Consider the following 13,120-nt stretch of genomic DNA (forward strand, 5'->3'; position numbering starts at 1 on the left):
CTTTCTCCCCTTATGCAAAGATTTTCACTCATAAGTTCAACGGTAACTTCTTCACTTTTGAACCCTACAAAATGGCAAAAAGAAACTTTTTTATTCACTTTATTATTGATCGTTTTTATGAGGCCACTACTCTCGAACACAAAAAAAAACACAAATATTTTCGAACACAAAATAATGACACAAGAAAAATCATAAAAAAAAGAAAAAAGTACTCTTTAAAACACATTATCAAAGAAGCAGAGACGGAATAAGATATTTTTATGACATGAGCCAAAGCATGAATTTGAAATATATTTAAATAGAGAGCCAAATAATAGATGAGAAATATATTAAGATTAAAGGATAAATTAATATATAAAAAATAAAATCAGTATTCATTCAATGTTAAGAAAATATAAACAAAATAAAAAATAAAAATAAAAAATTAATATAATTCAATTTTCAGTTTAATCCCTAAATGTAAAGTGTATTAGTCACACGACACGAATGTAAAGAGCATTAAAACTCGAAATTTTTGAACTATTTTTTATGGTCCACGACCAAACTTGGGGCCAAGCTAAGGTAGTATTTTGGCTCAAATTCACATTTTAAAGCATATTTAATAAAAAAAAAATTTCAAAACTGGGGATGGCCATATCGCCCAACCGCCTGCATGTAAGTCCATGTCTGCAAACAAGGCATTGTCACTCTTGAATTAGAAGAACCAGTGTTATACAACTTATGGTCAGATTAGATTTGCAATTTAAAGAGAACGATTTGAAAACGCCCATTTGGTAAAATCGCAGTTTTTTTTAAAACGCAGAGCGAAATAGACTAAAAGAAAATCATCCCAACAAGCCCTTGAGTAATCACATGTTAATCCGGAAAACTAAAATTAGATAATACCTTGAAGATGAACCTCAAGAACGTTACATCCTTCTTCTTTACGCCACTTGCAAAAGGGTTTGAAAGGAGAGGGGGCGATGAGCTCATCATCTTTGGCCTTGTTCGTTTCCATTGGAGTACTGGTGATAGGAATCATAGCTAGAGTTTTATAATTGAATTGTAGCCTAGGTATCTACGTCATTTTGTAGAAAGTATTGCCGTTTATTTAGGAAAATAATTATCTTAGATAATGCATAAAATAAATGTATTTGAAAAATACATAATCATTCTGAGTATGAAAAGATAAATGCTATTTTTACTTCTCCTATCCATCTTCTGTCTAACTTCATTCATATTTTTTTTCAAATCGATCTACCATTGAATTGTGTGGGTTCCATAGATCCAATGGTAAATTTGAAAGAGACAGGATAAGAGTTAGAGGAATAGCAGGTCCCTTATGAACTATATAAGAGAATATTAAGGGATAATATTATGAGAAAATATCAACAAAAATTCTTTGGTTTTGTGACCGCCATATAATGGCGTTTTTGTGCCCAAAAAATGTCATTAAATGGTTAGTGACATTCAAATAGTGACTTTTTTTAAATGGCAAAAAGTGCAGAGACTAAAAAATGGGATAGTGTCGTTTAATTAAACATCATTAATTGCTTAGTGACATTCAAATTGTGACTATTTGAAAATGGCAAAAAGTGCAAAAACTAGAAAATGGGATAGTGTTGTTTTAATAGTGCGAAACGGCACCTTTTATAAAAGGTACCGTTTTGCACTGTTCACACGTCACCAAAGGATAAAGAAACGGCACCTATAAGAATATTATGAGCATATTTTGGAAGAGACCAATTCCTCCATCTCTCATCCATCTTTCATCAATCTCTTTTTCAAATTCGCTATGGAATATATGTGAGTCCTATAGATTTAGTAGTGAATTTATATATATATATAAAGACGAACGGGAGATAAATAACATATAGATAAATATGACCCTTTGGCGAAGTGCCAGGACACAAGCATTTAGTTTTTTTTTTTTTTTTTAAATTTATTTTGTATAATTCTCCATAAGGATGATTTTTTGTTACTTTTGTCATATACCCTTAGCACTTGAAAATAGGAGAAAATACGCTCTAAAGATACCGTCGTTACGATATGGAGACTTGATTTCTTCTTTTTCATTATATATTTTTAACAAAATGCAGCTGCAATATTTATCTCTCCAAGAGTTCACAATCTATCCGTTGGAAGGAAATCTTTTTTGCAGCAAGAATATCATAGCCAATGTTATACTTCTGCTGAGCCAATACTCCAATAATACTCAACTCCTCCCTCACTCGGCATCACAGCCATACAAAATTGATTTGAAGTAATCTCCACGAACATGCTTTCTGTGTCCAACCCCAACTCAACCCCCCCTGCAAAGTGAAAAACCACCCATGGAAACCCCACAAGATCACGCTCAATAACACCATTGTAGCAGGGGACCTTTAAGCCAGGCATTTCCACAGGTTGTAGCAACCCATCTGCCAATCTTTGCACTTCAGCTCTAAGTGGCTCGAACCCACCTCTGGCTAGGTAAGTTAATGTTGCTCTAGAGTCAATTATGACTCCACCATTGCCTGATGCTGTTCTTCTGAATGTCTGGGGATCAATATCAAGTTGCTTGTCTCCCACGCTAATGCCATCTAGTGTTAAAAAGTAAAGGCCATTGAAAAATTCAACTGGGGTTGAAACGCCTTCTATTTTTGCCCCATCTCCCAAAATCAACTGATTGTGGGGATACAAAGGATCCCTGAGAATTTTAAACCCAATTGAGCCGGCAATGATGTTTTAGGGGAAACATCACAAAATTTTCACGCATTTTAAAATTACCCCACCCCCCAAAGTTTAAGAACTCTTAATTTATGGTATCAAATTTTTAATTTTAATTTTTTTTTGCAATGTCTCATCTCGGTTAGAATTTTTCGTTAAATCTTGTCAAAGTTTCCAAAATACTCTTTTTTTTTATATATATAAAAATTTGCAAAAATTCAAGCGTGAGTATTTTTGCAAATTCTGTTAAATTGCATGAATCTTTGCAATTTTTTAGAATAAAAAAATGGCATTTTGAAAATTGACAAGATTTAACGAAAAATTCTAAAGGAAATATTACAAAAAATTGAAAAGTTTATTTTAGAGAATTATAACTCTCCAACTAAATTTTACCATGAGATTGATGACACTTGCAAATTTTTTGTGAATCTCAACAATATATAAATTTAAGTACATAATAAATTCCTTTATTTTTTTTTTTTGAGCACATGTATATTAATTACTTATGAAAATAAATACACGATTTGATATCATACACTTATCATAGAGATCTACTACAACCTACATGTACATCTGAGGTCTATCTCTTTTATAAATTAATAATTACATTTGTGGACTCAAACGTACAAAAACATTTATCCTTATCAAATAAATAGGCATGACATTTAACAACTTAAGAAAATTTTAGGACGACTAACTACCAACGGTCCACCTGAAAAATAAGGGAAGAATATCAGGTGACGTCAGTTGGGTGAAAGACTGACGGGGAGCCATCTTTTTTTTTTTTTGAAGAAAATTGAATAGAAAGAGAGAAATAGAGAATGTGTGTACCCCTTTTTTTTTTTTTTTTTTTTTTTTTACCAACTTGCGGACTGCTGAGGAGGAACCTACACAACAAAAATCGCAGACGCACCCTAAAGAGCAACCGAACCATAGTTTAACTGCTTGTTCTACTAAAGTATCAATGATAATCAAGGTGATTTATAATAATCAGGCATAAAAATTCTCTATTACGAAGATTTGAACACACACCTTAATTCTTACTTAACCACTTACAAATTTTTTTAAGTTATTAAGCCACCACCCTTGATGGTAGAGAATGCGCGTACTTGATTATGAGGCAGTGTGACCATTTTATGTGAGAGATTCTTTGTCTAACATGACATCAATAAAACATGATTTTCTTTGTTGGTTTGCATTAATAGTCGTTTGAGAATTGATGAGGGCCTACAATTTTCTTGTAGACAAGATTCTAAGAGCTAATAATTATCCTCGTAGAGAGATGCCATAGATTATTTAGTAATTGTACTATCATGGTAACGAGGAAGCATTGGGGTCAAAAAGATATGCCACCGCCAAATTACCCAACTTTCCCAAATCGATTTTACACGCTTTATTGGCCCGCAATTTGATTTCTGATTTGAAAAGTCGTGGAAAACACCATAGCTCTGGCTCAAATCTCCATGAACGGCAACAAATGGGACCCATCATACTGCCCAACAGGCACCTCTGACGGCCCGAGTTGTTTCCCTTCCAGAACCCACGTGAGAACTCTCTCTCTCTCTCTCTGTCAAGATGATATGCTACTGCCATTCTTTACTCTACCGGCAAATCCCACCCACCCAATTCTCTCTTTCTCTTTCTTTCTCTTTTTCAGTAAAGAAGTAGAGGAAAGAAATTAAGAAAACAGAAGACACCCAGAAAAGAAAAGAAAAGAAATAAAGAAGAGTAGTAACACAAGAAGAATCGGAATCCAATGCCAGCCTCTTCCTTCTTCTTTGTTATCCTTCTCTTCTGCTTCTCAACTGCTGCTTTGGCGGGTGACCCTTTTGCGTTCTTTGATTGGACTGTCTCCTACATCACTGCCTCCCCGCTTGGAGCTAAACAACGGGTTATTTCTTCACTCCCATTCTCTTCAATTCTCTTCTTACTTGTTGATCTCGTATCTATACTTCACGTTTTGTCACTCTGATTCTTAGCACTAGATGGACACTGTTTAGTAGTAGTTCACGTTAGATTTCAAGTAATGCTCATGTAATTAGTTTGTTGGACACTAGTTGCTTACTTTCTAGTAAATTTTGATTCGGTAAATCATGATTTGTACCAAAAATTTAAGCAGATAGTAAATTATTGATTTAATTACGTATATTTGGTTAATGTACGTAACAAGACCCAAGCTCATTAGCTTAGACTTTGGGGTTAAAAGTATAAAAGTAGTGTCTAATATGTATATTAATTTACTCTTGAATCTTGATTGACTTTTCTTGGTGTTTCTCTCACCAACAATTGGTATGAGAGTCCATGGTTAGCTTTGGCTACACTTGTAAGGTTTGTGTCCTACATTAAGAAAGTATAAAGAAAAAGAGTGGTTAATATACGTAAGTGGACCCAAGCTCATTAGCTTAGGCTTTTGGGCTAGAAGTGGTGTCCTAATATGTATATTAATTTACTCTTTTTTGACTTCCCTTGTGTTTCTCTCCCCAACATAATTATTTAACTAATATTCTAAATGACTCCTTCACTTCGGGTGTGGACTTAAACTCTCCTTAATAAATGAGGCCTATTATGTAAAATACTTGGGGGTAATTGCCTTTTCCCCCCAGCAACTATAATGCATTGTCACTTTACTCCCATGAACTGACAGCCCTACTGTCCGACCCTATCAAACTACCATTTTGTGCTCAAAACCTCTATTTCGTCAGTCAAAGGCGTTAACTCAGACGGTCAACCCGTCACGTACGTCCCACATGCCATCTTGAAATTTTCTATCCCACATTTTTCTCCCATCAACTACAACGCATTGTCACTTTGCTCCCATGAACTAACAACCCTACTATGACAAAAGTGGGATAGAAAATTTTAAGATGGCATGTGGGACGTACGTGACGGGTTGACCGTCTGAGTTAACGCCTTTGACTGACAGAATGGGGTTTTTGGACACAAAATGGTAGTTTGATAAGGTCGGGCAGTAGAGTTGTCAGTTCATGAGGATAAAGTGACAATGTGTTGTAGTTGATGGGGGAAAAAAGTAATTACCCCAAATATTTTATTAAAATGAAAGGTAAATGATGGAGACAAGTTTAATTTCAAGACCTTTGTTACCATATTAAATCATCAATTGTCTTAAAAGGTTAAGCTAATAAAAAATTATTGATTTAATTATTTAATTAATATTATGACAGGGACTACACAAAAATCATTTATAGGGATTATATTGAAAAGTTATGTAGTAATTTAACTTTAAAAAGTTCCTACTTGTAAATCTTGTAAGACTTAGGCCATTAATGAAGTAAAGATAGAAATTTGCATTACCATTACTCACTTTAGAGAAGACGGATTTATCTAAACTTTCCAGAACTCTACCTCCATTGTGTTGAATTCCTAGAATTAGAACCTTTTTTTTCCCCCCAGTAACAGCCTTATCAGACTTTTTGTTAAAATTCATTGCTTTGAAGTAGAAGCTTTTTTATTCAATTAAAAAAATTGTATAAAAGTCTAAGTAGAGTTTGAATCTTAAAAAGTCTGTATTGTCCATATACAATCTTGTTTGCCAGTAGCTCGACATTTGACAATTTCTTTGTTTTGTTTTTTGGGGTCAACCGTAAGGCCAACATGTGTATTCCCAGTTCCTCAATCATGCAAACTTACTTGAGTATTATTGTTGTTGATGTTGCTTTCATCACTGGCTACCTAGACTCTGAAGCTGAATCAAGTAACATTTTTCTTTAGAAATCTGTGAACCACTTGTTTCCTGAGTTTCTGTACCGTATAGATGGGATAAAATCCATACTGAACAGAATAAGTTTGAACTAATTTCGTCTCAAAACAGTCACGATCTACGTGAGCCAATTTGTAGGCTTAGATACTAGTATCGAATTATAGACTGTAGTAATTGTGATCCTATTATTGAGTAATCTAATCATGAAGCATGTAACAGCCATATGAATAAGTTTTTCAATTTATCTCAATCCTTTAACCTTCTTGTATTAAAAGATTTTACATCACATTTTTCTCATGTGAAACTGGTACCACTCATCTCACATTTTATGGTATTAGACGTGAAAAGTGCTACAATAGGTCGTTGAACAAAAAATGAGAAATTTATACTTGTGATAATAAATATTGCCTTTGTAAATTTCCAAAATCTGCTTAACATCTGGAGATTGACTCTAGTGATGGGCACCTTTTCTTAATCCATTGTTTGGTACTATTCTTCCTGCCATGTGATTTTCGCTACTTTTTTATGTTACTTCTAGGGATTTATTCTTGTTCTACCCATTAGCTTTCAATTCCCTATAAATTTGTGTTACTGACTCGTGCTTCTTCAAATATGCTGTAACATGACAATTGTGTCTTGCCCTCTGTACTTCCTGTTTCACCTGGGCCATGAGTTATGAATGATTGGGCAAAGGTTTGGTATGGAAATGAGGTTTACCTGCTGGCTACTTAAGCATGGCCAATCTTGTTATTTTTTTACCCCTTATTTCTTTCTCATACTGATCCTAGTTTTGGAATCAAAAGTTTTTGTTTATCTTTTTAGCTGTGATATTCTACTTCTATTTATTTTGGTAACTATCTATATGTTGGTAGTTTATATACCAAAAAGTTCTTAAATCTTTTGGCTGCTTCGCCCATGCCAATTAATTTGTACCAATAATTTCAGGTGATTGCGATTAATGGGCAATTTCCAGGACCGGTTCTCAATGTCACTACAAATTGGAATGTTGTTGTAAATGTCAAGAATGACCTTGATGAACCATTGCTTCTTACATGGTAATATACATTTTCCTCAAGAGTAAGAAAAATTAGCACATTTGATTTATTAATTTTAACATTGCTTCGTTTAATGCAGGAATGGCATACAACATAGGAAGAACTCTTGGCAAGATGGTGTTTCAGGGACGAATTGTCCAATTCCTTCTGGTTGGAACTGGACATATCAGTTTCAGGTCAAAGATCAGATTGGGAGCTTCTTTTACTTCCCTTCCCTAGGCTTCCAAAGAGCTGCGGGTGGATATGGAGGAATCGTCATAAACAACAGAGAAGTGATTGCAGTACCATTCGGGATGCCAGATGGAGATATTACAATCTTCATTAGTGACTGGTATACTAAGAGTCATAAGGTCGGTGTAAATCTTGTTTGGCTCACTGACTGTGGTGACTAGTGAAAACTAGTTACTTTTATTGATTTCCTTATTGAACAATGCTTATGGGGAAACAGGAACTAAGGAAGGATGTTGAAAAAGGAATCGACCTTGGAGCTCCTGACGGTATCCTTATAAATGGACTGGGTCCCTATCGCTTTGATGACGCGGTTGTTCCAGATGGTATTGCTTACCAGATAATAAATGTTGATCCAGGTAACTTCTTGCAATGTTTGTGCTGATTAAGTAGCATTAACATGCTCAAATGAACTAGTTTTTGGAACTATCTAAAATTTATCTAAACACATATTCCAAGAGTATACTGATTTACAATTTTATGTAGGGCAGATCTAGCTGTCCCAAATTTAATGACTCCAGTTTGTGTTAATAGCAGGTAAAGTTATAAAAATCCATTGTTATGATTTCTGCGATTATGGAAAATGGCAGCTCTCTCATAATGATGGTTGAATGCTGGAAGTGCTAGTTTGACCAAACCCCTTTTGATGCAGCAAGAGGAAACAACTTTTTTTTTTTTTTGTAAGTAATTGAGATATCATTAAAAGCGTAAGGTGCCCCCATGTACACATGAAATATAGAGCAGAAGCTACCTAACCAGCAATAACTAGGGAAATATGATATCTACATATTCATCCCCACACAAGTGTTCCCCCCAAAAAATGTTTTTTTAAAAAAAGCAACTGCAATTAATTAATGAGAAAAAAAAAAAAAAAAAAGTAGCAAAAGCGATAAGATACGTTCAAGACCCTAGACAGCTTGCAGAGCTCGGCAACTCAAAACACTAAAAACTGATATGCATAAACTCCTTTTCTGTACTTTTTAATCCACAAATAATTCTTTGACTTATAAATATTCTAACCACTTAAGAAATGAAGCAAAAAGTATACAAATAAGATTTCAGAAGAAAGAAAAATGGCATAGGAATTTGGATCATGGGGGCCCCTTCTTCTTCCTGCAATGATAGTATTTAATTGCAAGATGCTCTATAGGTGCATCATCTCCATTATATATTTGGCCTCATTCTAGGATATGGTTTCCTTTTTGAGTGTTTGCTGAAAGGCAATACATTCATTTGAATTTTGTATGACATTCAAAAATACCATTCAAATCTGTTTGTTGTTTGTTAAGGCAAGCTTAAATGTTCTGAGATTCAAATCATTCTTTTGCATTGTATAGAATTTGAAAGATGTCCGAATTACTTTCCAGAACTTCTGAAATTACGCTTGGAACTTTCTTTCTTTTTTCCTTTTGTGCATGCTCTCTGTCTTATCAAGCTTGTTTGGCCAACCCTTTCAAGGGGATGTTTGTGTGCCTTCAAATATTATGATAGCAGAATGGAAATTATCTCATTTTCATGAGAATCTCATGTATGCTCAAAAGAAATTTGTGAGGTATACTACTTCTCTATCCTGATAGGTGAGGTATTTGAACCTGCAAGGGCTCCCTTTCGTAGTAGTTCTAAATAAACTCTTGTAGGTTTTCTTCCCAAGAACATGACAACTGCAATATATTGTAATTGATCACCCTCATGGTGGTTTTTACGTGTACAATGTTCTGCTAACATGCTGTATCTATTCAGTTTCTCTTTGTTGCAGTTTTACTGATAGCCGAATGTTTTCAATTTAATTTGCTACAGGAAAAACATACCGCCTCAGGGTGCACAATGTTGGTATTTCAACTAGCTTGAATTTCAGAATACAAGATCATAACTTAATTCTTGTGGAGACTGAAGGATCTTACACAGTTCAGCAGAACTACACAAACATGGATATTCACGTGGGTCAGTCATACTCATTCTTGGTCACAATGGATCAAAATGCTAGCCATGACTACTACATTGTTGCAACTTCTCGGTTTGTCAATTCATCTGCTTGGGTTAGAGCTACTGGAGTTGCCATCTTGCGCTACTCCAATTCTCTAGGACCTGCTTCAGGTCCTCTTCCTGATCTTCCTAATGAATACGACACTTATTTCTCAATGAATCAAGCAAGATCCATAAGGTTGTAGTTTAAGTTTTTATCTCTCTTTGGATTGTTGATATAAATATCCTGAAAGGACATATTCTAGACCTCAAGAAGATTCTCAGTCTTTCATTAATAAGTAGCATTTCCTATGCATGAATGTGTGTGGTTGAAAAGATGGCTTCATCCCTTTCTGTATATTAATAATTTTTATGATCTGGGATAAATTTATCTTTTCAACTGCTTATAACTAACAGTTTCATCTGAAGGGAAGCAAACAAAACTAGAACAGACACTAAAGAAGGGTTTTATTATTTTGCTCGGTTTCGTGTTTGCTCTCCTTGAAGTCAAATATTTGCAACATTGTTGTTCTGTTAGTGGGTTGCGTAGGTAATCATGGATGCTGGGCTGACTATTTTACATTCTTGTCCCGGTGGTGCATTTTCCAGATGGAACGTCTCTGCTGGTGCTGCTCGTCCAAACCCTCAGGGATCTTTCAGATATGGTCAAATTACTGTCACAGAAGTATATGTGATCCTCAATAGACCTCCAGAGCTTATTGATGGAAAGTGGCGTACTACCCTCAATGGTATTTCATACTTACCACCTTCAACACCCCTGAAGCTTGCCCACCAGTTCAACATTCCAGGGGTGTACAAGCTAGATTTCCCAAACAGATTGATGAACAGACCTCCCAAATTTGATACATCTCTAATTAATGGTACTTTCAAAGGATTTATGGAAATCATCTTTCAAAACAATGATACCACTGTCCAGAGCTACCACATGGATGGCTATGCATTCTTTGTTGTGGGGTGAGCCTTTAGCTATGATATTATCGGCTGAGTGATTCTAATTTGTGGAATTCAAAAATTGATTTGGACAATTTTCCATTTGAACTGTAGTATGGATTTTGGAGTGTGGACGGAGAATAGCAGAGGCACTTATAACAAATGGGATGGCGTTGCTCGCAGCACTACACAGGTATGCCCATCTAATAATCTTGACCCTAATTGCTTTTGTATAAATCAATTGGTTAAGAAGTTTTTGCTACAAGGGATAGAATAGACAATGATAAGAAAGGCATACAAGATCAATTTTATGAAAAAGAAAACTAGAGTTTATTTTAAAAGCCAAAGAGTTCTACAATCTGTATGGATGCTAATTTTCTTTTAAATATATGTATCGAAGAATTTCAGAGTGGTTCTAAGTGCTTGTGGATTTGTGATGCTCCCAGATACTAGGACCCTTTACTAGGCATGTTGTCAAAATGAAATAAAATGCAATGCCTTGCAAGTTTTTACATGCTGAGAAGATCTTCTCTCAAAATCTAATAAATGAGCACTATTAACTTCTTCCTGAGATAGGTGCTGTTGCATTTGTCAGGTACCACTTCAATAGCGAACTTTAAGCAAATTTCGCACTAAGCCATAATAAGATACCTTAAGTTGCATACCGGAATCTAGTGGCCGGAGAAATCCATCATCATAGATAATAAGGAATTTTGCATACACCCAGAATTTTGAAAAAAATCAAAAAGAATCATCATAGATGACAGTACACATTTTAATCAAAACATTTTCAAAATCAAATAATTGATTTGACACTAAAAAGGATGCTCACATGGCGATCAATGACAAATTAGGAGTTTATTTGCCATGGTTGCTTATGTACTTTTGGGTTAATTCTCAGACTCCCTTCAACCTTTTCATTTATATGATATGTTTTGGATGGGAACGCATAATTTTAAATGGAAAATAAGTAGATACTCATTTCCGTAATTTCATTGCACGGATATGTTTTGGATGGGAACGCATAATTTTAAATGGAAAATAAGTAGATACTCATTTCCGTAATTTCATTGCACGGATCTATCCTTTAACCTGGGAGCTTTTGCGGCTTTCAAGCTTATATGTGAAAGCTTTTTAGTTACTTTCTTAGTGGCTGTTATTGAAGTACTTGTGCTACATGCACCCAGAACAAAAAAATTTATTATGTTTAGGTTTGATTTGTTGTTGATAATTGATGAGCTATAAACAATAAAGAAAGAAAGAAAACATAAAATAAAAGGAAAAAAATAATGAGAGATTGTGTTGAATAACTACTTATTTCTCACTTGAGTACAGGTCTTTCCTGGAGCTTGGACAGCCATTTTAGTTTCTCTTGACAATTCTGGCATTTGGAACCTTCGAGCGGAGAATCTCAACTCATGGTATCTGGGACAAGAAGTTTACATGAATGTTATAAACCCGGAGAATGACAACACTGAGGCTCCTTTGCCTGAGAATACCATATACTGTGGCTTACTTTCATCCTTACAAGGGTAAGAAGTCAAACACAACTATATCCTGTCTAATATACTATTTTTGGTCAGTGGATATCCAAATGCCAAAACCCTTTTCAGATTTACCCTTGCTTTTGAAATGAATGATGCTGGAAAGTTACTTCCTATTTCTTTATTATTATATAGATCTTCAACACTACAAACCCCTTTTGTCATCTTTACTAGGAGTTCATGTTTGTTTCTTTCTTCTGCAGTGATCAGGCTCAGAGAGTCAAGTTCTCCAGTGCACCATCTTTATCCGATTCACGTAGAAGAATATTGGTTGTATTATTGATGGCTTTAGTTGGAATTTCCATCAGGTAATCAAGTTGTGGCTGTATGATAAGCAAGCTATATGTTTCAACTAATCGAAAAAAAAATTATTTGATTGGTAGTTTGAGGAAATAGTGGAATGCAAAATATAGAGGTTTTATCTGTTTCCATGGGAAAGGAAAATGAGTAAAAGGAGTGTAGAATATTCCCTCGGTGAAAGTATGTAACATTGTAACTGTAACTTGTATCATTGTAATTTAAACACAACGTTGTGTTTAGGAAGTATTGTGGTGTAATTGATAGATGAGCATATTTTTTGTGTACCTAAGAGCAAAGACATGGTAATGATATTGTAGTTGCATAAGCAAAAGAAGCATAAGAAAAGGAAACAAAAAATTGCTATTCCTTGTTCTATGTTTTTTTTACTTCTGAAACATATTTTGGGTATAAAATGATTTGAAAAGCATATATATATATATATATATATATATATACTGTCAATAAAGCTAGTACAGAAATATTGTTTCAAATAGTTAACAGCAAATGTTGATAGGGTGTTAGAATAATTTCCATGGTTAGCTATGATTTAGTTTTCTTCTGTCTATCATTAATCTCCTACTGTATTTGGTTTACCTTCCCTTGTTTACCATATCTAAATTTCTCTATAAATACCACACATTGTAAAATAATTATACATAATTTAATATTGTCGC

General features: G+C 34.5%; 2 protein-coding genes across 2 annotated transcripts; one reads left to right on the forward strand and one right to left on the reverse strand.

Moving 5' to 3' along the window:
• Positions 1–2,160: 2,160 nt before the first annotated feature.
• Positions 2,161–3,261, reverse strand: LOC132174449 (aspartic proteinase nepenthesin-1-like). Its single transcript, XM_059586106.1, has 2 exons — positions 3,254–3,261; positions 2,161–2,668 (listed from the first exon to the last, which is right to left on the reverse strand). The coding sequence occupies exons 1-2, from the start codon at positions 3,259–3,261 to the stop codon at positions 2,161–2,163; spliced, it is 516 nt and encodes a 171-aa protein (XP_059442089.1).
• Positions 3,262–4,042: 781 nt separating this feature from the next.
• On the forward strand, positions 4,043–12,814 carry LOC132167277 (monocopper oxidase-like protein SKU5). Its single transcript, XM_059578191.1, has 10 exons — positions 4,043–4,232; positions 4,346–4,579; positions 7,352–7,461; positions 7,541–7,811; positions 7,910–8,048; positions 9,487–9,850; positions 10,261–10,626; positions 10,717–10,795; positions 11,938–12,134; positions 12,350–12,814. Exons 2-10 carry the CDS (start codon positions 4,445–4,447, stop codon positions 12,456–12,458), a joined length of 1,770 nt encoding a protein of 589 aa, XP_059434174.1. The 5' UTR covers positions 4,043–4,232; positions 4,346–4,444; the 3' UTR covers positions 12,459–12,814.
• Positions 12,815–13,120: the final 306 nt, after the last annotated feature.

The sequence above is a fragment of the Corylus avellana genome, chromosome ca1 (assembly GCF_901000735.1).
Source record: "Corylus avellana chromosome ca1, CavTom2PMs-1.0".
NCBI classification, from domain to species: Eukaryota; Viridiplantae; Streptophyta; class Magnoliopsida; order Fagales; family Betulaceae; genus Corylus; species Corylus avellana.

What these genes read in the sequence shown, in the direction of transcription:
- LOC132167277 (XM_059578191.1), top strand. Translation starts at nt 4,445, where the DNA reads ATGCCAGCCTCTTCCTTCTTCTTTGTTATCCTTCTCTTCTGCTTCTCA. An exon ending in GAACCATTGCTTCTTACATG is followed by an intron (nt 7,462 to 7,540) that starts GTAATATACATT and finishes CGTTTAATGCAG; the next exon opens with GAATGGCATACAACATAGGA. An exon ending in AATCAAGCAAGATCCATAAG is followed by an intron (nt 9,851 to 10,260) that starts GTTGTAGTTTAA and finishes TGCATTTTCCAG; the next exon opens with ATGGAACGTCTCTGCTGGTG.